The 25,103-nt window shown below is 39.8% G+C and overlaps 1 protein-coding gene across 2 annotated transcripts in view; it reads right to left on the minus strand.

Annotated features, from left to right (window-relative positions):
- The window catches only part of RAMP3 (receptor activity modifying protein 3), a 74,160-nt gene extending 49,760 nt beyond the window's left edge, over positions 1-24,400 (minus strand). For both annotated transcript variants that reach the window (XM_058183230.1, XM_058183229.1), the window contains exon 1: positions 24,068-24,400. In XM_058183230.1, the coding sequence (XP_058039213.1) occupies positions 24,068-24,119 (52 nt within the window). In that variant the 5' untranslated portion in view covers positions 24,120-24,400. The remainder of the gene's footprint in view (positions 1-24,067) is intronic.
- Positions 24,401-25,103: the final 703 nt, after the last annotated feature.

A 25,103-nucleotide genomic window follows, 5' to 3' on the forward strand; every position in this document is an offset into this window, starting at 1 on the left:
GATCTGGTGGAGGGGTGATACCAGCAGCGGGTGTTCCAATGCACATGGGGAGGGAGGGAAGCATGCGCAGGAGATCCTAGCTGTAGAGGCAAGGAGAAAGGTGCTCATGAAATGGTGCTCATGAGTAAACTGCAGATTAGAGGCAGCATCTGAGAGGTGGGCCCGAAAGGAGGCCAAGCCTTGCCATATTCCCCCCGAGGTAGCCCTTTGGCCAAACAAGCAGGTCCGGAGTGGGTCTCCCTTCCACAGTAATTTTGGAGCCGCCTGGGCAAGGGCAGCCTGCCGCATCCTGGCCTGGCAGCACATACACACCCAGTAGTAATCCCTGTCACATGAGCTAGCCCATCTAGCCCAAGCCTGCCAGGCACTCCTGGCCAGTTCCCCAGGGACCGCAAGCGAAGGAATGATTGCCCTCTGTCTGCCAGCCCAAGCTCACCCACCCAATCACGATGTGCGAGTGCCTAGCCTCCCAACCACCACCACCCCACCCTCTGGAATGGTAGCAGCAGCTCCAGAATAAGGCAGCCACAGTCTAATGTTGTGCTATCTGGCTGCCTCGGGAGTGAGGGGGATAAAAAGGCCAGCTGCCAGCCCGAAGCATTGCCTGCTTTGTTCTCCCATCTACGCTCTTGCAAGTTTCACTGCCCTTTCTCTTGCTGCGTGGGCCCCCCAATTTTTGAGACTGCAGCTTCTCCCTAAATGAGAAAGCTGGCTGCAAGACAAGGGAGTCGAGAAAAGGCAGCGGAGGCAGGTGAGCAAAGAAAGCAAGTGAACCTTTACTGCTGGCTTCTTTATTTCCCCTCACTCCTGAGCGAAAAGGAGGGTGGGAAAAAAGCAGAGGGGAGGGGGCAGGGTATCCCTTGTGCGCGGGCCTCCCAGGCTTTGCTTGAATACACTGCCTCTAAAGCAGAGGTCTTCAAACTTGGCAGCTTTTAAGACATGTGGACTTCAACTCCCAGAATTCTGGGAGTTGAAGTCCACAATTCTTAAAGCTGCCAGGTTTGAAGACCTCTGCTCTAAAGTGGTGAGTTAAAAAAACAAGGTGAGGGGAGGAAAAAAAAGGCAATCTGTCAAGGCAAGCCAAGCAGCTGTTGCTCTAGTAGGACGGGCGCCATTTGATCACTTTTGCTTCTCCTCTGTTAAAGCCCGCGCCTTGGGAAAGAGAAGAGGGAGCTTCATCCCTGCAGGCACTGCGAGAGGAATGGCAAGCTCGTGGGGGAGGGGGAAAGAAGAATAGAGTGAGACCACAACAAGAGAGGGGAAAGAGGAAGGGGCAGTTGTGATGTTGGCATTCAGGCCACAATACAGTCTCAAACCGTTCCTATGCTGGAGAAGTGGATGGCTCTGTCCTCTATCAGGCTTGCATGTGCATGCAGAGAAAGTGGGGGGAGAAAGAGAGAGAGAGAGATGGATATGGAGAAAGAGAGAATAAGAGAGAAAGAGAGGGAGAAAGATGAGAGAAAGAGAGGGTGAGAAAGAGAGAGATGAGAGAATAAGAGAGAAAGAGAGGGAGAAAGATGAGAGAGAAAGAGAGGGGGAGAAAGAGAATGAGAAAGAGAAAGAAAGAGAAAGAGAAAGAGAGGGAGAATGATGAGAGAAAGAGAGGGAAAGAGATGAGAAAGAGAGATGAAAAGAGAGAGATGGAGAAAGAGAATAAGAGAGAAAAAGAGGGAGAAAGATAAGAGAGAGAAAGGGGGAGAAAGAGAGATGAGAAAGAGAGAGAGATGGAGAAAGAGAGAATAAGAGAGAAAGAGAGGAGAAAGATGAGAGAGAAAGAGGGGAGAAAGAGAGAATAAGAGAGAAAGAAAGGGGGGACAAAGAGAGAGATAAGAGAGGGGGGAATAGAATAGAATAGAATAGAATAGAATAGAATAGAATAGAATAGAATAGAATAGAATAGAATAGAATAGAATAGAATAGAATAGAATACAGAGTTGGACGGGACCTTGGAGGCCTTCTAGTCCAACCCCCTGCTGAGGCAGGAAACCCTACACCATTTCAGATAAGTGGTTATCCAGCCTCTTAAAAACTTCCAGTGTTGGAGAATTCACAACTTCCGGAGGCAAGTTGTTCCACTGATTAATTGTTCTAACTGTCAGGAAATTTTCTCCTTAGTTCTAAGATGCTTCTTCATTGCTTCTTATTGTACCCTCAGGTGCTTTGGAGAATAGCTTGACTCCCTCTTTTTTGTGGTGGCCCTTGAGATATTGGTATCATGCTACCATGTCTTCCCTAGTCCTACTTTTCATTAAACTAGACATATAAATTAGAATACTTGCTAAGCAACCGGCCATTAAGCGAGGACCACTTGTATTTGGTTTGCCTTAAGGGTTCAAAGCTATATAAAATTTGGTTTCCTTTGACCCTTTGGGGGATTGCAAAAGGTCAAGATGGGGGAATCCTTATAGGGGGAACTAGGATCGTCACCACCTAGCCATGCTCACCCATCACATGACCGCCAAGCCATGCCCATCCGGTCACATGTCTGCCAAGCCACACCCACATAGGTACATGACCACCAAGCCAAGCCACACCCACCAAACAAGCCACGCTTTTCATGGCTTTCAGGGGAAAGGGCAAGGGAATTCCAAAAATTATTTGTGAATTATACAAAGAGTTTTGATTGAGCAGATCATTATGAATTGATGAACATAATCTCGAAAGAATAAGCATACCACATCATCTGTCTATTGAAGAACTTGTATGACAAGATTGCAATTGTCAGGTTGTTAAATTTAAATTTTAAAAAAGAATATATCGTAAGAAATGCTGCGCTACAAAATTTAGAAATTAGAATTAAAATTGCTGAAAGCATCAGATGTGCTGGTTATACCACTTTGATGATTGGATGCAAGGAAGCAGAGTGGATAAAAATCAACATTTAAAAAAAATAAATCAAAAAGGATTTTTGATTTAAATCGGATTTTTTTTATTTTTATCAAATTTATTTTAATAAAATGCTTTTGGAATAAAAATCTGTCTAAATATAGTTTTCTATTTAATAATTTAGTTTATTCAGCATGAGATGGAGCTTAGTTATATAGCATGAAGCTGTATATTCTGCAAAATTTACATTTTTGGTAAACTCAATGAATCCAAGCTCCGCAAGCTAAAAAGGAAATCTTCATTTTGTTTGCAAATAATAATATTAAAGATTCTAACTACCAGCAAGAATGAGTCCTTACATTTAAAGAGCACCTGTCATTTCAGATCCATCACGATAGCGCTTGTTAGTGGACATCCACTCACTGCTGCCCGCCATATCCCTCACCTTGTTGTGTCACTGCCGTATCACCAACCATCCCAATAAAGTGAATGGGACTGTCGGTGAGTCAAGAGCGGGTCAGGGGAGGGCAGAGATGACAGTTGCTCTTTAAAAATTATGATTTAAATCAAGTTGATTTAACTCAAATCCACCCTGCAAGAAAGACTTAAGAGACAGCTTGTTGAAGAGAAAAAACACAGTGCAATTATTGCAAGAGATGAGGTCAACAATTGGCAATGCCAACCCAAGACAAATAGTTGGGAAGCTGATGGCTGCTGAGAAGCCACATTACATTACAGGTAGTCCTTGACTTACAACAGTTCCTTAGTGACCATTTAAAGTTGCAATGGCACTGGAAAAAAATGAGTTATGACTGTCTTTCACACTTATGACCATTGCAGCATCCCCATGGATATGTGATCAAAATTCAGATGCTTGGTTACTCATTCATATTTATGACAATGGCAGTGTCACCTGTCCCTTTTTGCAACTTCCTGACAAGTAAAGTCAATGTGGAAACAGATTCACTTAACAACAGTGTTATTAATTTAACAACTGCAGCAATTCACTTAACAAATATAGCAAGAAAAGTCATAAAATTGGGCAAAAACTCATCTAACAAATTTCTCACGTAGCAACATAAATTTTGAGCTCAACTGTGGTCAGACTACCTGTACTGGATAAGATTTTGGCAAAGAGATTGGGAAGAAGTGCTGATTCCTATAGTGCTCATATTGTTCCTTAGGCTATGAGTCAAAGAAGAACAAGATAACCTGACCCCCCAGGTATAATCCTTTAAACTAACTCTGTTCTAAAAGATAAGAAACACTAACCAGATCTCCTTTAGGAAGGAATTGCATAATCACTATGCAATTAAAAAACCTTTTCCAAAACCACTGTTTATAAGATAGGAGATCTGAAAAAAACTTAGTTAAGAATGCTGTCAGTAATTTTACATTAACAATTATTTCAATTGTTTATTTCTTTGAAGATCAGCATCAGCCTTTTTGGATTATATACAGAAACAAACCTGGAGTCATTAAAAATATTGTATATACTCAATAACTTGGTTGCTCTGTTCTGAACTATAGTTGTGAAATTTCCAAAAAGCTATTGGAAGAGTTTATATAACAAATTTCCAGTTGGATGTTACTATAATATGCATAGCTATAAAAAGGCCATTCCTTTCCAGAATGGCTACACTTAAATTTGAATAAGTGTTCCTCAACATAAATGTACCTCGAATATTGAAATGTAACGTTGAGTATCAAAAAGTAGTACTGAACTCAAAATATTTTCTGCAGCTGCAAATTTCTTCTAGTTCTTAGTAGCCAAAAATAGAATTAACTGTAACTGTTCCTTATCTTGTACTACCTTGGTACTCTTCGTTAATTGGTTCCAGGAGGCACAATGAGTACCAAAAATGATGAGTACCAAACAAATTTTCCCATAAGGAATAATGTAGTGAATCACAAAGCATCTGACATCAGCAAATTCTAGTTTGTGCATTGAGTATCAAACAAACAATGAGTACCAGGATAAAATGTTCATATGTGGACCACTAAATTTGATCAGTTTCAAAGCAGTTGAGTACCAAGGTACCACAATATGAATAACTTTTTTTTTCAATTGCTTCATATAAATAATGTCTACTTATATGCAAACCAATCACCGCTTCACAATGATAGAAAAATTGTTACTCATTTCGATTGTGCACAAGCAAGAATATTTTTTAAAAAAACAGTGAAAGTGTGTGATTAAACTAATATTTTCTGTGATATTTAAAAAGTCCATCTAGCTTCAACCTTGGATGAACTACAAAAAAGACTGGACTCTGAAAATGGGAAAACCTTGGTCACCCAACTTCACATGGGAATCATGCAACAGTTGAAACTCCTGAGCCGGCAAGCACTTCTATTTGCCAGTCTATATGATCCAAAGTTAAGGGATGATTGTATATGCTGATGATCTACTTGGAGGCCAGAAGATGACACTGCAGCCAGGAAGATGAAACTGAGCCTGTTAATATGCGCTCATCCAGCAATAGCCACAGCCCTAATTTTGATACCAGATTTTTCTGGCAGTCTCAAGCACACCAACCTCAATTTGGGCCAGTGTTTGGGCCGGGAAGATTGTATAGTTTTTATTTATTTATTTATTTGTCAAAAACAACAGTATATATAAGTATAAACATGAAATAACCATACGAATTGGATACAACAAAGGGAACATTAGGACAGGAAAGCTGGTGCTCTTATGCATGTCTCTTACAGACCTCTTAGGAATGGGGTGAGGCCAACAGTAGATAGTCTTTGGTTGAAGTTTTGGGGTTTTTTGGAAGAGACCACAGAGTCAGGTAGTGCATTCCATATTTCATATGAAATAACCATACGAATTGAATACAACAAAGGGAACATTAGGACAGGAAAGCTGGTGCTCTTATGCTAATATTTTCTGTGATATTTAAAAAGTCCATCTAGCTTACTTTAAAAATGTGTGTTTGTCTTTATCTTATTTGAAAAGCTTATTTTATTTCTTAACAGATAAGGGAGATGCTTTGGATCAGTTTCAATTAAAGATGCCAACATATGTACTACTGATAATTACCAGTCTGAGGCTAACAGAGAAATTTTCTTCTGAAAGTCTTTTCACTGTTGTTAAAAACATAGAGCTCAATGCTCTGAGTATCATCAACATTTGTTTTCATTTGCTTCACATAGTTCCTAATCAGATCCAAAATATTTCTATCAAATCATTACTTGATTATGATAGAAATATTGGGAGAAAATAATAAAAACAACTGATTTAATCTAATTCACTTCTACCCACAACCCACGTTGGAGACGGTGAATATAGGTCAATAAAAACTCTACATTTTATCACAGCAGCAAAAATAATATACTCATAGAAATGGAAAAGTAATAACATAACGACCAAAGATAATTTGATTAGAAAAGTCTTGGAATGTGCAGAAATGGATAAACTTACAAAGGAGATACAAGAAAAAGAAGGAACAGAATATTATATAGTGTGGGAGAAATGGTACAAATGGCTAGAGGACAGAGATAAAAGGCAAGGAAAGATCAAATAAGGAAGATAGGAGCAAAAATGTAACAACAAATAAGAAGAAACAGAAAAAATGTAGTTTGTAGAAATAAAATTGGGTACACTGTTATTTAAATGTATATATGTAAATAAATTAATATTAGACTTCTATGTATAAAGGATATATTGAAATAAGGGAGAAAAAATGGACAAGTGAGAAATATTTAACCGTTGCGAAATTGTTAGAAAGAAACTATTATTTAAAGATTCTTTTTTGTTTTTTGATTTTTTTTTAATAAAAATTATTTTTTTAAAAAAAACTCTGCATGGTTTTTCTTATTTAAATAAGCATTTGTGAACCTTCCAACCTAAGATAACCTGAGCAATTCACAATCAGCCAAAAGTTATATTTTTCCTTGATTCAGTAATTGATGACCACAATAATACAGGCAAGTTTTATTCTTGCCTGTACACCGCCCTGAGTCCTTCGGGAGAAGGGCGGTATAGAAATCAAATAAATAAATAAATAAATAAAATAATACTGACCACCACCAGTTAGAACAATTAAAGAGATCTTTATTGCTATTATGGGATGAGAGGAAACTGTATCATGACTGTCTTTCATGAATCCTTAATGGCAATAATTCAATCAATCAATCAGAATAGAGCTGGAAGGGACCATTAAGGTCATTTGAAATCTTTTAAGAATTTAGAGATCATAAACGGATTATTATTTGATTTGGGACATATCATATAATTGGTTAGAAAATAGAAGTAAAGAATAAGAACATAAAGATAATTTAAGAAGTATTAAGTTAAAAGATAAAATATATAGTTACGAATAATGATATAATATATATAAAACAGATATGTATTTAAAGGGTTAGGAAGAACAATGAAAATAACTGATATGTATTTATGAGTGATACGCGTACTGGAGTGCTGTAAAGATTGATAATGTGATATAAAATGAAGAAAAATGTTCAATAAAAAAATTTTTTAAATTAAAAAAAAGAATTTAGAGACCAGTAACTTAGCCAACAATCTAGAAATGTGTGGTGACCAGGGGCGAGTTTCAAAACTTGTCACCACCGGTTTGCTCATGGGTGTGCACTCTCTCTCATGTGTGCACTTTTGTGCCTGCACAGAAGCATCCGGGTGGGTGGGTGGAGCCTCCTGCCACTGCTACTACCGGTTCACCCGATTGGGGGCAACCCACCACTGGTGGTGACCATTTCTCCTAAAGATGATGAGGATAGAGATTTGCTGGAATCTTTTCCTCTAGGTCCAGGAGAATAGGGCAACTTCACAACTTCACAAGCAGTGCTATTAGGCAACAACAGAAGCAAATGTCTTGTTTTGAATATTTCTGTTTATATATTCTAACCTCTTTCAGTACTGCTTGCAAATAAGTCATAACTCTTAGCCATTCCTGAGTATTTCATATATCTCCCTCTAGTTTACAGATTTGTGTACAGGATTCTATGACTAACGCATCATCTCCTTTTGTCTTCCTGTTTTGATGAAACTTCAGTCACTGATTTAAGAAAGATCCAGATACAAATTATACTATATATTATATTATCTTTATTATAATCTCATGCAGATAGCCCTCGATTTACAACCACAATGGAGCTCAGAATTTATGTTGCTAAGTGATAAATGAGTTTACGTTGCTAGGTGAGTTTCATTCCATTTTACAACCTTTCTTGCCACATTTGTTAGGTGAATCATTGCAATTGTTAAATTAGTAATACAGTGAACAAGTGAATCGTGCTTGCCAGAAGGTTGCAAAAGGGGATTACATGACTCTGGGACACTGTACACATTATAAACCAGTTGTCAAGCATCCAAATGTAAATCATGTGATCATGGGGCTGCTGCAACAGTCAGAAGTGTGAAAAATGGTCAAAAATCACTTTTTTCAGTATCATCGTAATTTCAAATGGTCATTAAATGAATTGTAAGTTGAGGACTACCCGCACTATTCACCTCACTTTTTCTCACTTTCAGACAAATATATTTCTTTGCATTAGACCACTAAACTGTTTATTTTACACTTAAGTGACTGATAGGAATAGGACAGACTGCTATGAAAACATATTGATAAGTAAAATGAATAGATGAGTAAGATTAAAGAAATTGCTAAAATTTCTTAGATAAGAGTGAGACGTGAATTCAAGTTAGTGAAGATTTATTTTTGCAGTTAACTGTGCCAGCTCTTTTCATTTACTGTAAGTAATGGATCTGACAAAGACTTTTAGTATCTCCAGTAATGAAATTATAACTTATTAGCTAACACAAAGAAAAATTCACTAGTTGATTCAATACATCATACTTACACGTGGCTTGATGTTAAATGCAGAAATATAAATCACGGGCTATATCTAGCCCTTGAACCTGGGGATGCACATCCAGGTAGTCTTCAGTTAGAACCAGCAATCCCATCACTAAGTGATATGGCATTAAGCAAGACACCATATGATTAAAACTTGTGATTTTACTGCCCAGTTTCTCTATTGACTCTGCTTGTCAGAAACCACCCAAGAAGCATGCAAATGGCAATCATGCAACCGTGGGATGCTGAGGTTGTCATGAATGCCCATCAGTTACAAAGTGTTCAATTCTTGATTGAAGGGGGCTGCAATAGTTATAAATGTGAGGATCGGCCATAAAGCTGTCCTTTTACCACTGTCATAACATTGGTCACTAAACAGAGCAGTCAGTAGGGAGGATTATATATATATTGGGTACTCATGATGGGGTGAATACATGCAGCACTTTACTGTATGTCAACGTAATTCAGTTTTTCCATATACTATTTTTTTTTATCTTAAAAAACTCTCCTGGGAGTTGTTGGAAAATCGTTCTTTTATTATTAACTCCACTGGTTTTATATTTTTCCATTTTTGTTTGGCCAAATATTCTCTGACTATTATCTGACTCAATGACACAGTGAAATAGGTGTGGGACAGATAAGAACAGAATTATGGAAGGTAGTGTTAGTCTTTCTATTCTGCATTATCTTTTATCTCCAGGATCCAAATTCACTTCAGACCTCTTTTACAGGTACTGGAAAAGGAAAATAAAAACAGCATAATTTACTTAGGTACTCCATAGAAAATATTTTAATACTGAAGAGCTATTTTGGTACAGGCACTCTGCCTTTCATCTTTGATTGTGGCTTTTTCTGCCATAGTCAGTTTTATTTTCACCTCAACTTTATATCTGAGTCCTTTAATTTTTATTAAGGCAGCAGAAAAGGGTATATAAAGAATCTCTGAACTGCTAGAACTAACCAAAAAAAATAATTGCAGAGAGTCCTATTCACATGAGGAACTGTAGAAGAGAAAAGCAAACACTAAACAATTTGATAAAAATTATAGGATATGAAAAAAAGAAGAATATAATTCTTTTCCAAACAATCCCACTGAAATGTTTAGTTTGAGCAAAGATGTCTCCCAACAATAGCTAACAGTGAAGAGAACAATCATAAAAACTCCGAGGTTGTGCCATTAGAACAAGACATGGGTGCACTCAGTATATATAAAGATGCCCTATTTCATCGGTTCACCCAGGATTCTTCTCACTGTTTGCTAGTGACTCTAAAAGTTTCAGACAAAACCCAGCTGAAAATGCCAGAAACAGAATCAAGTTCTGTAAAAGCCAAGAGTTGTGTTATAGGTACACAGACATTTATGGAAGATTGGTCTATTGATAGTAATTAGCCACTGTTATCTTAATAGAATCTCTCCATTTGTAGAAAATGCCATCTGAGAAGGCTAACCATTATTCATAGAGAGCAAAACTTCACCATCCTTTTGTTCTTCAGTTTATGTGTGTATGTATTAAAAACTACCCATGCTTTCTCTCAGGTGAAAAGCAGATGAAGGAGAGATTAAGAAATAACTTGTAAAACAGACTGTGATTCACAGATGGTAGCTTCTTGGTCATGTTCTGAATATAAAAACCTTAGGAAAAGCTACATGAAATTCAGTTTTACATATTGTTTGATCCTCAATTTTTAATTAAATAATTAACTTTGAAAATAGTCTGATTTGAATAAAAATCATGGCTAATGTAGTATTCACATTATGGAAGTAACAAATCAAACATAAATTATCTAGGGAAGCTGTGCTACTTATCACCTCATCCTAAGCATATTAACTTGACTAGGTCATCTGGACGGGTTTACATATTGCATTAAGCTTTGGTGTCTGTAATCAAAGTTTCTTAATAAATTATAATTATGTTAGTTCACATTTGTTAAATCATGAATTACAAACCCAAGTGGCTGGAATCATGTATTATTCTAAACTAAGACCAAACAAATCACATTGTAGTTTGGTGCAGTATATGAACCTAGACACTAATTTTTAGATTATGTATTCCACATAGTGGAATCAAAGTTATTTCACAACATATAGTTTTCTCCCCACACCTACTCTCAATGGCTTCCCAAGCAAAGGAAATTTTTAAACAGAAAATCCCAGACATTAGTGCTCAAACAGACATTGGCTAAAAACATATCCCTAAATTAGTTGGCTGAAAATAAAACTATTTTTCAACCTGAAAAATACCTATCATTGAATCTGATGCAATCTTTAAGAAAGGCCTCTTCTAGAGCAAGTTTCGAATTATTAGGAATAACAATTCTCCCGTTTGGTAGATACACAGGCAAGCATTCTTTTTCTTTTTCATTTCAGGCCAATCTCCTTCTCCATCCAGTTGTGTCTAAGGAGGCATAGCCCTTAAACCATATCCCCACATATCTGAGCAAGTCGTGATTATGAGAATAAGACCAGTTTATCAGAGGAGGGCATTGTCAAAATTTACTGTTTAAGGGAGGTAGGCCTGCTTTCTGAAATCATCAATAAGGCTACCAGCTGGCATCATGTTAGCTGAGGGTTGAGGAAGGATGCAGCATTTAGAGGGGAAATCTTTACTCTGGCAAAATATAGAGAAGTAGAGCTGAGGATGCTTCTTCAGTCTTCTTTGTTCCAACAACCCAGGGGCTAAGATAGTGTTCAGGAAGAGAAGAAGTAGTTAGCTGCTTCTAAATCTGAGTTCACAGCATATGATCATATGGTGGCCTGGATATACTTGACATGACTCATGCAACTGAAGCTAGGAGTGCTGTCATCAACTGTGTAATTGAGGACTAGATGTCTGGACAACCAAATAGACTTAATAATTGAATGGTACCCATTCAGGTGTAATTTATTGGCACCAGCTATAAAAAAACATATGTGACTGTGTACAATAATCTTTGCCTTGAGATAGTCAGCACAAATTTCAGCTGAACAAACAGCAAATTGCTACCAGAGCTTTCACAGAGAAGTGTCACAAGATATCTGATTATTTCTACCAGAATGTGAAAGACTAGATCAACACCAAATGAAGCACCAAATGAAATGAATGAATCAACAACAAATGAAGCACCAGTTAATCTAACACCTGATTTTTCAGGATGTCCCCCGCTGTAGAACTGCATCTTGTTTAAATGACATTGAGAAGTGGTGGGTAGAGATACTGACCCAGCTCCTGCTGTTCTTTTCTTATATTGAAAAAGAAAACCTTGGGTGAACTACAGAAAAGACTGGACTCTGAAAATGGGAAAACCTTGGTCACCCAACTTCACATGCAACAGTTGAAACTCCTGAGCCGGCAAGCACTTCTATTTGCCAGTCTATATGATCCAAAGTTAAGGGATGATTGTACATGCTGATGATCTACTTGGAGGCCAGAAGATGACACGGCGGCCAGGAAGATGAAACTGAGCCTGTTAATATGCGCTCATCCAGCAATAGCCACAGCCCTAATTTTGATACCAGATTTTTCTGGCAGTCTCAAGCACACCAACCTCAATTTGGGCCAGTGTTTGGGACGGGAAGATTGTATAGTTTTTATTTATTTATTTATTTGTCAAAAACAACAGTATATATAAGTATAAACATGAAATAACCATACGAATTGGATACAACAAAGGGAACATTAGGACAGGAAAGCTGGTGCTCTTATGCATGTCCCTTACAGACCTCTTAGGAATGGGGTGAGGCCAACAGTAGATAGTCTTTGGTTGAAGTTTTGGGGATTTTTGGAAGAGACCACAGAGTCAGGTAGTGCATTCCAGGCATTAACAACTCTGTTACTGAAGTCATATCTTCTACAATTAAGATTGGAGCGGTTCACTTTAAATTTAAATCTATTGTGTGCGATTGTATTGTTGCGATTGAAGCTGAAGTAGTCTTCGACAGGAAGGACATTGTAGCAGATGATTTTATGAGTTATACTCAGGTCATGCCAAAGGTGGCGGAGTTCTAAATTTTCTAAACCCAGGATTTCAAGTCTGGTGGCATAAGGTATTTTGTTGTGGTCAGAGGAGTGAAGAACTCTTCTTGTAAAATATTTTTGGACACGCTCAATTGTATTAATGTCCGAAATGAGTTGTGGGTTCCAGACAGGCGAGCTGTATTTGAGAATTGGTCTAGCAAATGTTTCATATGCTCTGGTTAGTTAGTGTAATCTTTCTGGAGAAGAAGCTACAACTCTTAAAGCCTTTTTGGCAATGTAGTTGCAGTGGGCTTTGGCACTTAGATCGTTTGATATGAAAACTCCAAGGTCTTTGACGGGGTGAGGGTCATCTACAAGGTAATATCCATCAAGCTTGTATTTAGTATTCTGATTCTTTTTTCCAATGTGTAAGACAGAGCATTTGCTGGTTGAAATTTGGAGCTGCCAAATTTTTGACCATTCCGACACAAAGTCAAGGTCTTTTTGAAGGGTAGCCGCATTTTTGGTAGTGTTAAATAGTTTTAACATCATCAGCGAAGAGAATACAATTACTTATAATATGGTCAGAGAGCTCGTTAATGTATAATATGAAGAGTGATGGTCCTAGAACACTGCCTTGGGGGACACCACCATTGACAGAAGCAGGATTTGATAGGGCACTGCCTATTTTGATCACTTGTTGTCTGTTTGACAGGAATGCTGTTATCCATATATGGAGGGGTCTGGAGATGCCGTAGGATTTTAGTTTTAGAAGAAGTTTGTCATGTACCACTGAGTCAAAAGCTTTGCAGAAGTCTATGTAAATTGCATCTATTGCTTTGCCCTGATCAAGATTTGTAGTCCATATGTTTTTGCAGTGAAGAAGTTGTAAATTACAGGATATTTTTTTTCTGAAACCAAATTGTTTATTAGAGAGTAGATTGTTTGTTTCAAGGTGGAGGATGATGGATTGGTTGATGATTGATTCCATTACTTGGCAGGTGACGCAGCATAAAGAAATTGGTCTGTAATTTTCAACCAGGCTGGGGTCTCCTTTTTTGAAGACAGAGATGACCGTGGCTAGTGACCATAGTTTGGGAAAGGAGCTGGTCCTGAAAGATTTTTCAAAGATTATGCTTATGGGTTTTGCTGTAACAGTGGAAAGCTTTTTTAAGAAGTATGCACCTAGACCATCAGGTCCAATAGATAAAGATGGTTTCAGTCTGTGAAGGACCTTTTCAATATTATCTTCTGTGAAATCTATTTGTGTTAGATCATTGTAATCAGTCCTGAACTACAAAATCCAGTTAACCATTAAATTTCAAGACTTAGTTTTCTGCTTCTTATTGCTAGCTAAATTCTCTTATTTCTCTTTATCAAAAGAGCCAAAACATTCTGTGTTTATCAAAGTAAAAGGTAGCCTGAAACTGAGAGAACATGTCAATGTTTGGTAAGGAAGTAAAAACCATCCTTTTTCAATAGGTTTTTTTTATATATTAACTTTTGGGAGATTTGTTACCAAATGGGTTTAGTCTTATTAGATTGAAGCTTTTAACTTTTTTATGGTCTAGAATTTTTATAAAATAAATACTGTAAATAAGCAGACAAAATTTTGGAATGTAACTTTTGTTTGTAAGTTTGAAACAAAATACATGTTCCATTTCATGCACACATCTAGTTTTGACTAAGAATAGACTAGAATAGATTTTTTTTGATTGGCCAAGTGTGATTAGACACACAAGGAATGTGTCTTGGTGCATATGCTTTCAATGTACATAAAAGAAAAGATACATTCATCAAGAATCATAAGGTATAACACTTAATGATAGTCATAGGGTGCAAATAAGCAATCAGGAAACAATATAAATATAAATTGTAAGGGTACAAGCAACAAAGTTACAGTCATACAGTCATAAGTGGAAGGAGATGGGTGATGGGAATGATGAACAGATTAATAGTAGTGCAGATTTAATAAATAGTTTGACAGTGTTAAGGGAATTATTTGTTTAGCAGAGTGATGGCGTTCAGGAAAAACTGTTCTTGTGTTTAGTTGTTCTGATGTGTAGTGCTCTATAGCATTGTTTTGAGGATATTGATATTGTTTTGAGGATATTGTTTCAACTTCAAAACATTGTTTTGAAGTTGAAACAGTTTATGTCAAGATGCAAGGGGTCTGTAAATATTTTCACAGCCCTCTTTTTGACTTGTGCAGTATACAGGTCCTCAATAGAAGGCATGTTGGTAGCAATTGTTTTTTTTCTGCAGTTCTAATTATCCTCTGAAGTCTGTGTCTGTCTTGTTGGGTTGCAGAACCAAACCAGACAGTTATAGAGGTGCAGATTACAGACTCAATAATTCCTCTGTAGAGCTGAATCAGCAGCTCCTTGGGCAGTTTGAGCTTTTTGAGTTGGCGCAGAAAGAACATTCTTTGTTGTGCTTTTTTGATGATGTTTTTGATGTTAGCTGTCCATTTTAGATCTTGTGATATGGTAGAACCTAAAATGTTGAAGGTCTCTACTGTTGATACTGTGTTGTCTAGTATTGTAAGAGGTGGAAGTATGGAAGGGATACTCCTGAAGTCTACCATCATTTCTACGGTTTTGAGTGTATTTAGTTCAAGATTGTTCTGATTGCACCACAAGGCTAGTTGTTCAACCTCCCATCTGTATGCAGATTTATCGTTGTCTCGAATGAGACAGATCACTGTTGTGTCATCTGCGAACTTCAGTAGTTTAACAGATGGATCATTAGTGATGCAGTCATTGGTATACAGAGAGAAGTGGGGAGAGCACACAGCCTTGGGGGGCCCCTGTGCTAATTGTACACATATCTGATGTGATTCTGCTTCACTTCACCTGCTGCTTTATTTTCATATGCTTTTTATTTATTATTTATTTATTTATTTTATTTGATTTGATTTTTATACCGCCCTTCTCCCGAAGGACTCAGGGCGGTGTACAGGCATAATAAAACCGACAATACAATATACAAGTTTAAAATACGATTTAAAAAACTTATTTTAAATTAGCCCAATAATTAAAATTTACCATACTAAGAAAACCCCGTTTAAAATTAATAAATTTAAACATTAAAATCCCAATTTAAGCCAGCCCTGCGCGGATAAAAAGATGAGTCTTGAGTTCGCGACGAAATGTCCGAAGGTCGGGTATTTGGCGTAAACCCGGGGGAAGTTCGTTCCAGAGTGTGGGAGCCCCACAGAGAAGGCCCTTCCTGGGGCCGCCAGCCGACATTGTTTGGCGGACGGCACCCTGAGAAGTCCCTCTCTATGGGAGCGTACGGGTCGGTGGGAGGCGTGTGGTAACAGCAGGCGGTCCCGTAAGTACCCAGGTCCTAAGCCATGGAGCGATTTAAAGGTCATAACCAACACCTTAAAGTGCACCGGAAGGCCACAGGCAGCCAGTGCAGTCTGCGAGGAGCGGTGTTACATGGGAGCTACGCGTAGCTCCCTCTACAACCAGCGCAGCTGCATTCTGACTAACTGAAGCCTCCGGCGCACTTCAAGGGAGCCCCATGTAGAGAGCATTACAGTAATCCAAGCGAGAGGTAACGAGCGCATGAGTGACTGTGCATAAGGCATCCCGATCAAGGAAGGGGCGCAACTGCCGAACCAGGCGAACCTGGTGGAAGGCCCTCCTGGAGACGGCCGTCAAATGGTCTTCAAACGACAGCCGATCATCCAGGAGGACACCCAAGTTGCGCACCCTATCCTTTGGGGCCAATAACTCGCCTCCAACAGCCAGCGCGGCTGCAGCTGACTGAATCGGTGCCGGCATCCACAGCCACTCCGTCTTGGAGGATTAAGCTTGAGCCTGTTTCTCCCCATCCAGACCCGTACAGCTTCCAAACACCGGGACAGCACTTCGACACCTTCATTGGGGTGGTCTGGGGTGGAAAAGTACAGCTGAGTGTCGTCAGCGTACTGCTGGTATCTCACCCCGAAACCACTGATGATCTCACCCAACGGCTTCATGTAGATGTTGAACAGCAGGGGCGAGAGAATCGACCCCTGTGGGACCCCACAAGTGAGGCCCCTCGCGGTCGACCTCTGCCCCCGTCAACACCGTCTGCGACCGGTCAGAGAGATAGGAGGAGAACCACCGATATACGGTGCCTCCCACTCCCAATCCCCCCAACCGGCGCAGCAGGATACCATGATCGATGGTATCGAACGCCGCTGAGAGGTCTAATAGGACCAGGGCAGAGGAATATCCCCTGTCCCTGGCCCTCCAGAGATCATCCACCAATGCGACCAAAGCTGTCTCCGTGCTGTATCCGGGTCGGAAGCCGGACTGGAACGGGTCTAGATAGACATCTTCATCCAGGTGTTGGGGCAGCTGTCGCGCCACGGCACTCTCTACAACCTTCGCAACAAAGCGAAGGTTGGAGACTGGACGATAATTACCCAAAATAGCTGGGTCCAAAGAGGGCTTCTTAAGGAGGGGTCTCACCACCGCCTCTTTCAAGGCGGTGAAGATATTTTCATTTTTAAAGCACCCGCTAGATAAAAGTAGAACTATACATAATTGCATTTAAGCCATGATGATAATGATGCAAATATTGAAGTGCTAAATATTTAGAAAAGATAAAGAAAATCTGACAAAAAATTTTTTTAAAAATCATTCCCATAAAAATTTAATACTTGACCTTCTATTCTTAAATTTCTGCAAGTTTGAAGGTCATTTTTCCCTACATTTGTCATTAGCCACTTCATTTTGATACTTTAGATTTTTTTGCTATATTTTTCTCCAATAATCATATGTAGAAACAAATATTTATATCAATATCAGTATGTATCTATTAATATATGCTTATAGACCTTTCCATTCAAGAAGTTATAATAAAAATTTCACATTTCACTAAAATAATAAAAAATGCAAAATTTGGAACTGATTCTTCAAATTCATATCGCTGACCAAACTTGTTATACTATATTTATAAACTTGCTTAGTAAGCACTTAAAAATAATTGTCACTATTTCTAGCCATTTCTGGAAATTTCAGGGGTTACATTATTCTGTTCATTTACAGACCTTTTCACTATACACCCTCTCTATGCTTACTTCACCTCTCTTATGGTAAAGAAAACAAGTTCGATTATTCATATACAAATTATATTGTATTTTCTGTAATAAATCTTTATTTGCATGAACTACCAAATCGTATCATATATGTCCTTTTAATAAGGGAATTCCTATTCTAATAACTAGGGAGAGAAAAATTGAAATGTAGATGGAAATAACCTATGATATGATAGTTTTTCAGTGTAAAGCTTAATAAGTATGCAGGATATGTAATCACTCAAATGGTGAAGAAAACTTCTCCATGGCTGCCAAAAAACACTTTCATCTATTCTTGTCCAGAAAATGATTTCTGGTGGATCTGATAAATTATATCATATTTAAATTTTGTAATTAAATTAAAAGAACAAACGATGACAGATTACATTCTAAACTAATGTGAGTATGGGTTTTAAAAAATGTGAGAGAATTCATTATAAATAAGGAAAATCTTTTCCTATAACTGGTTTCTATTATATATTCTATAATGTGCAGTTCTTCTGGGTTCATACAAATATAGGTTGACTCAGCATTCCATCCTTCCATCCTTCCAGTAAAATGAGGACCCAGATTGTTTGCTGACTCTATAAACTGCTTAGAGAGGGCTGTAAAGCACTGTGAAACGGTATATAAGACTAAGTACTATTGCTATTAAGAAGCAATTATTACCCTCGCCACTTCAAACCAGAATGGGACATTTATGCTCCGACCATTGGCCGTACCACTTCACCCCCAGCCACCCACCTCAGCTGATTCACAGCCTGCTTTCCTCCTCTGTTGACCTCCCCTGGTGATTCTCCACGACCAATGACCCCCTGACCCTCTGCAACCCTTCAGTCCAGCTTATTCCTGCAGGTATCGTTTGACCCGGGTCTTTCACTGCAAGGGACAAGAAGTCACCAGTCAATCCGCTGCAGGTGGCAGCAAGTGATCAGCAATATGCTGTGGTGGGGGAACAATACACCAGAGTGGGGGGCGCTGGGTGCGTGTGCCAAGCAACTGGCAGCAGTGGCATCTAGAAGCCATCACGGGAACATGAGGGGGCACTGGGCAACTGTTGGCAGTGGAGACAGCATGCGGGAGTGATCATGGGGAGCATGGGGACTATGGGGAGGGCACCAGGCAACTGGAAGCAGTTGCAGTGGCATGCAGAAGTGATCATGGGGACCATGGGCTTCAGTTAGGAGAGCTTTCCTACCTTTAAAATGGGCCATTGTTGCTGCATTTGGGGATCCATATGGCACCTGTATGAGAGATGCAGTGGCTTAGAGGCTAGGACATTGAGCTTGTCGATCGAAAGGTCGGCAGCTCAGCAGTTCGAATCCCTAGTGCTGCCGTGTAACGGGGTAAGCTCCGGTTACTTGTCCCAGCTTCTGCCAACCTAGCAGTTTCGAAAGCACGTAAAAATGCAAGTAGAAAAAATAGGGACCACCTTTGGTGGGAAGGTAACAGCGTTCCGTGAGCCTTTGGCGTTGAGTCATGCCGGCCACATGACCATGGAAACGTCTTTGGACAGCGCTGGCTCTTTGGCTTTGAAACGGAGATGACCACCGCCCCCTAGAGTCGGCAACGATTAGCATGTATGTGCGAGGGGAACCTTTACCTTTACTTATGGCACCTGTGTTGCTGAGGGAGAGCAAAGCCTGAGGCAGGCAGGGCTGACTCCAGCCTAATTTTCTACTCAGAAACAATTCAGAGGCTCTCTAAATCTCAGCAAAGCCCTATGGAAGGAAATGTCTGTTGTGTGTGCTCTAGCAGTGCTCCAGGGTTTTGCAGCCCTGATCTAATCCTAAAGCAAGGTTTCCTTCCAATCCCAAATACATCCAGAATACTGGATTGCTCCCTGTTTTGTTTTGTTTTTCTTCAAAGCAAATTGTCAGGAAGGACTTTGGAGGCCATTGAGAACTAGACCTAGTTATAAACCCAGTATGGAGTAAAAAAAGAAGGAGGCACCTGTACTTAAAAATTACCTCGCTACTACTTCGCAGGATCTGTCAAAGCATCTTTGTCTGCAATCGACTTGGGGCTCCCCTTCCCCTTCTCAAGCTCCATGCCCCTGCTGGGAAGAGTCAATGGTGCAGCTAGCTGTGTTGTGTCTTGTCCGCTCTCACCGCAGCCGGGGTCTGCTTATCTGCTCCCGAACACGGAGGAATGTATGCCTCCCGGCCCCAGTTCTGGCTCCATGCCCAGACAAGCTGCAGAGGAGGGGGCACCTCCCGGTCCCAGCCCTGGCTCCATGCCCAAGCAGGCTGCAGAGGAGGGAGCATCCCCCGGCCCCAGCCCTGGCTCCATGCCCAGGCAAACGGAGCAGCTAGACCCCTCCCCCTCCTCCACAGCATGTGAGCCTGAGGAAAGTTTACTTCCAACAACAGCTGATTGGAGTGACCCTCGCATCAGAAGATTGGATAGGCGGAGGCAACAGAAGGAAGGGAGGGGCAGGCCTTAATGAGTGCTGAGTCATGGAGCCACACCCCATGGCCTATATAAAGGATCTGCTTTCTGGCAGTCTCTGAGTCAGGCAAAGTCGAACTTATCTTGCTGAAGTCACTTACTGGTCTCCTGCCTGCTCTGAGGACTTTGCTAGGACTTTGGGCAGAGCTACAGAGGCAAGCCTGATTCGGATTTCCCTGACCTGGCCGTCAGCGGAGGAGTGGGACATGACAAGCTGCTTGCATATCATTCTAAAGAAGAATGGGCCTCCAAGCCTTCCTGGATCAAAAGTTGGTGGTGACAACCGGTTCTCTCCTTCCTTTGCCATTTCCTGTCACTATGCCATAAGTGAAAGGCACCGCCCCAGCTCTGTAAGATGGCTATAGCAGCCACAGCAGCAAAAGAAAGAGAGGGGCAGCATGGAAGCGACCTTTAGATTGCAGTCAGGATCCACTATGATCTGATGCAGCAGTCTTGGCTCCATCTCCTCACCGATGTCCCCGTTAGCCTCCTGGTCCCCTTTTTGCCCAGAGCCCTGTCTCCCCCTTGGGATGAAGGGCTGGGGCTAAAGGGCCAGTGGGTCATTGTCCACTGAAAATCACCACAGGAGGTCCAGTAGAGGAGAAAAGCTGCTGTGCAAACGGCTGAGGTGGGTGGCTGGAAGCGAAGCAGGGGCGGCCAATTGTCAGCCTCTAAATGTCCTAATCCCCTTCCAACTTAGCCAATAACTTTCCTGAGAAGGTAACTTTTTCTTCTCACTATTTTATAATGATACGTGATCTGTCTTACTTAAAAGATTTTCTTTTCTTTGTTTATTCGTGTCAGAAGCATCACAATTAAAACAAGGCATATGAATATGAGATGATGTCATATGAATAAAATTTAAAATATAAAATACAAGATTAAAATATGTACAAGTTAGAGAGATCTCGTCCAACTAGCAACATTAATTCCATTCTGTTATGTTACTATGAAGTCCTCAAGTGTGCACTAATCAGGACACAAAAGACAAGTATACATATGTGGTGTTGTCTGCATATCATCACAAAAAATAAAGGGCAGAAGCCACCCTACAATCCTATTTGTTCAGAATATCTCTGGAAGTTACTGTACTTTGCACATAGACTATTAACAGGTCAAAATTAAGGATTAAAAAAAATAGGGCAAAATGTGCAAATGCGGTATTGTTAATTCTAGATCTCCATTAGCTGATCAGTACATTCTACATGCTTCTAAATTCATTTCCTTAAGTGATGCATTTTCTAAAATGTTTGGGAATATCTATCTTTTTGAAAATAACATAACATCGCCAAAAAAACATTTGTTAGAGGCTGTAGAATCTAGTCAGAAAGCACAAATTTCATAGAAAGGCAGAATGGTGTGGTTGAAGTCAAATAATTTTCTGAAGAATCATCAACCCTTCTTCAGCTCCTGCAAAAAATTTAATGGAATCCAAATGAAAGGTTGGAGGGGGAACAAAAAACAAATTCGCCTAAATCCCTGAATATATATTTGTTTATTGGCTTTGTAAGGCCGTCTAATATCCAAATGACTCAATATATAGAAAAGGTAGCATATGAACCTTACAAAAAATTGAATCTATAGTTATGACCTTCACTCCCTTTTTCCCCTTCCCCAAATTCAGTCTCTCTCACACTCAGTTCATTTTATCTATTATTACATTCAGGAACCAATATTAAAACTCTGTCTCATTCATGCACATTTCTCCATGTTCTCTAATACTTCCACTGAATTATTTTATTGTTTTTCTAAAACCTGCATCCTCCTCCTTTATCCTAGATCGCCTCCCAGCCTTCCCCATCAAAATTCCTGTTTCCTTGGTACCACTTCACATTTACTGCTTCATGTCATCCAGGGTCCTTCCTGTTTGCCTGACTACTATATGAAAATCTTCCTATGTCACACTGACTGGCAACAGCCTGTATTCCTTCTTTGAGTTTTCTTTTTTGGTAGCTGAGTGTATTTCAGAGCAAAACATTGTCTTTTGCCTACCTACTATTTTTATCTTCTAAGAATTTTTCTACAGCATAAAGATGTCAAGTGGCTGAAGACCAGCTCTTCATTTTGAATGTTTCCGCTAAAGCTACCTGTTCTAAATAAATAAAATAAAATTTAAAAATAAAGATTATCAGCAACCGATTCCAGAAAGGAAATGTTCACATAGCGATGACTGTAAGCATCACAATGCTTATCCCACTCAATATTTCTTTCATTCATTCATTCATTCATTCAAATGGCTCATATTTCAGCCAACAATTACCCAAACTCTACTGCTTTGTGACCTTTTAGTCTTAATTACCATATTGTGGGCAGTTTCCTGCAGCTTTAGATATTTTAACTGTCATTTCCATATCACACATAATTTTTTTAAAAAAAAGAACGTTGATGATTATGTTCTTCGGTGCGTACATAAACCTATTATAGATGTATCTAGTATCAGAAAGTTTATTTAAATTCATCTTTCATTTTATTATGTTTCAGGTTGCTTTGTTCAACATCTGCTATATGGCAGAGAAGCCCATTCCATTATAGTTACATCATTACCAAGTTTTTAGGTGAAAACAAAAATCTCCCACTGGAACAAACTAATAATGGGGAAGGGAGAAGATAAGGAGAGGGGAAAACCTGGATTAAGCAAAGTCTCTTTTGCCAGGAAATTATTATTGCTTTTGCAACAGATGTTTGCACTCACAAGAAAAGGAGGAATGGGTGGTTTTTTAAAAAATCACTTCTTTCAAACTTAAAATATTTCTTGTTGAACAAAATATTTTACTAGTTTCCACCAGCTATTATGAAATGAAATGTTAATCATCTCTCTCTTTCACACACACACACACACACACACACACACACACACACACACACAATATTCCAATGCAGATATACTACTGGGGTCAGGTAACAACTGGATTTACACCATCTCATTGAGCCAGTCATTACAGTATGTAATAGTGTATAACAAATACAGCTTCACTGTAACATGTATGTAAATCAGTTACACTTAAAAATAATATGCTACTTATGATGAAGTGGATTGAAATCTTATGTTCTAAGAAAATTGCTGCAGAGTGCACACAGTGGGGCTAATTGAAGTTTATCCTTTCTTTCCACAACCCTTGAAGTAATCCTTTTGGATCTTTTTGGGCAAAGGTGGGAAATCTGTGGTCCTAGAGCTGCATATGTCCCCAAATTTCTCTTTTGCAGCCTTTGCAGCAGCTACAACCACAAATGTTAAACACTGTATGCAGCATTTAGTGCCATTTTAAGTAAAACATATTCAATAGACTGCAAACCATAAAGTAAACAAATTATGTTTAAAAGGAGCCAAGAAAACTAAAATAATCTGAGCAGAGAAACATGTATAATGAAGCCAGATTCATTTTGCAGCTCCAGAATTTAAAATGGGTTCCTTACTCATCAAAAGTAATTTACACCTCTGGTTTCGGAAAACTCATGAGATTTACTGATTGTTCTTCACCGGAACTCAAGATCAATGATAGTATGAAGGACAGCCAAAAAGTAGATGGTCCTCTTCAGGTTGAGCAAAACCATATTGAGTTTATCAACCTACAAATCTAACATTTTGAGAATTGGGCTTGTGGCTCTGTATAAACACTGCCAATAGGGGCTTCAAGCAAGATGCTAGGAGACTGGTTGTCTCTCCCTCAGAATCTTTTTTTTCCCCCTGCTCCTGAATAATATCAAACTTTTAGCTATATTATTGATTTGCTATTTCAGATGTAATCAGTCTATAGAGAAGCAAAATGAGTTCTCTGACAAACTCCGGCTTGGTTTTTTGTTTTCTTTTTTCCTCCTAAAGGACTTACTGCAAAGCAAACCATGCCGTTCAAGCATACCTTGAGCATATATTCACGAGCGTAGCCAAATGTCTCTTTCAAGCGTCTCCTTGACAATGCGATAGATATAACCCGGGAACCGTAGCGTTAGGTACTTACCCCATAGCACAAAGAGGAAAAGTTGGGCCAACCGCAAGGCACGACGCTCCATCTCGAATATTTCGGCAGCACAAGGCAACACAGCCGGCAATCTGAGCCAAAGGCAGCGCGCATGAGGCCCTTTTCGAGCAGCCTCGGTCAGATCTTTTATTCGGCACTCTCGCTAGTGGAGAACCGATCTTCACTCTACCGTATGAAGTCCTGAGCGGGAACTTGGGCTGCCAAGCATCTCGCTCGCACAAAATCCAACCCCCCTGCTCCTCCCCCTTCCTTCGCCGACATATAAGCAGAAGCAGCAGCAAGCAGCAGCCGCCGCCACCAACTCAGCTTGGAGTGCCATTGCTTCCTGCGTCCCTCCTCCCAGCCTGGTTCGAGGAGGAGGAGGAGGAGGAGATATCCCGGACGCTCCAGGGAAAAGATAGTGCAGCCTGATGCTACCGACAAGCACTGCCAGGACGGGGTCAGGGTGGCCTCCCAGAGCTCGGCCCTTCGAGGGGAGCAGCCGGTGGAATGCCCCTTTCTTGCCTTTCTTTTCCCCGCCCTCTGGCCAAACTCGCCACTCTTCTCTTCCTTTTTGCGGTCTGTCCGCTTCTTTCATTCCTCTATATTTTTAGAACACCTCGAACTCTGTTTTATTTTATTCACTTTAACATTATCTGTCTTGAACAAACTGCTGTATACTTAGCTATTAGGTAATTCCAAGAGCTCAGGTAAGATAAACTTTTGCCAGGGTAGCTAAGATGAAGCAGGTGGCCAAGACACTCCTGATAGCATCACAATTTATCATAACGGGTGCCTTTCAGTACACAGGGTAAATGAGTTGGCACAGAGCACCCACAGACAATTTTATAACAGCTGGCTGAGTACAGTTGACAGCACCAATTAATCATAACAAAATGCTGTAGCATATAAAAGGAAATAGGAGGGGGATTTTATTATTCTTATTAACTTTTCATCATTTCACATCATGAATAATCAGGCCTGAAAACAGAAGCCCAACTGTTCTTCACTCAACCTCAATGTCTGCTTGTGTGTC

The sequence above is a fragment of the Ahaetulla prasina genome, chromosome 4, assembly GCF_028640845.1.
Source record: "Ahaetulla prasina isolate Xishuangbanna chromosome 4, ASM2864084v1, whole genome shotgun sequence".
Classification (NCBI taxonomy): domain Eukaryota; kingdom Metazoa; phylum Chordata; class Lepidosauria; order Squamata; family Colubridae; genus Ahaetulla; species Ahaetulla prasina.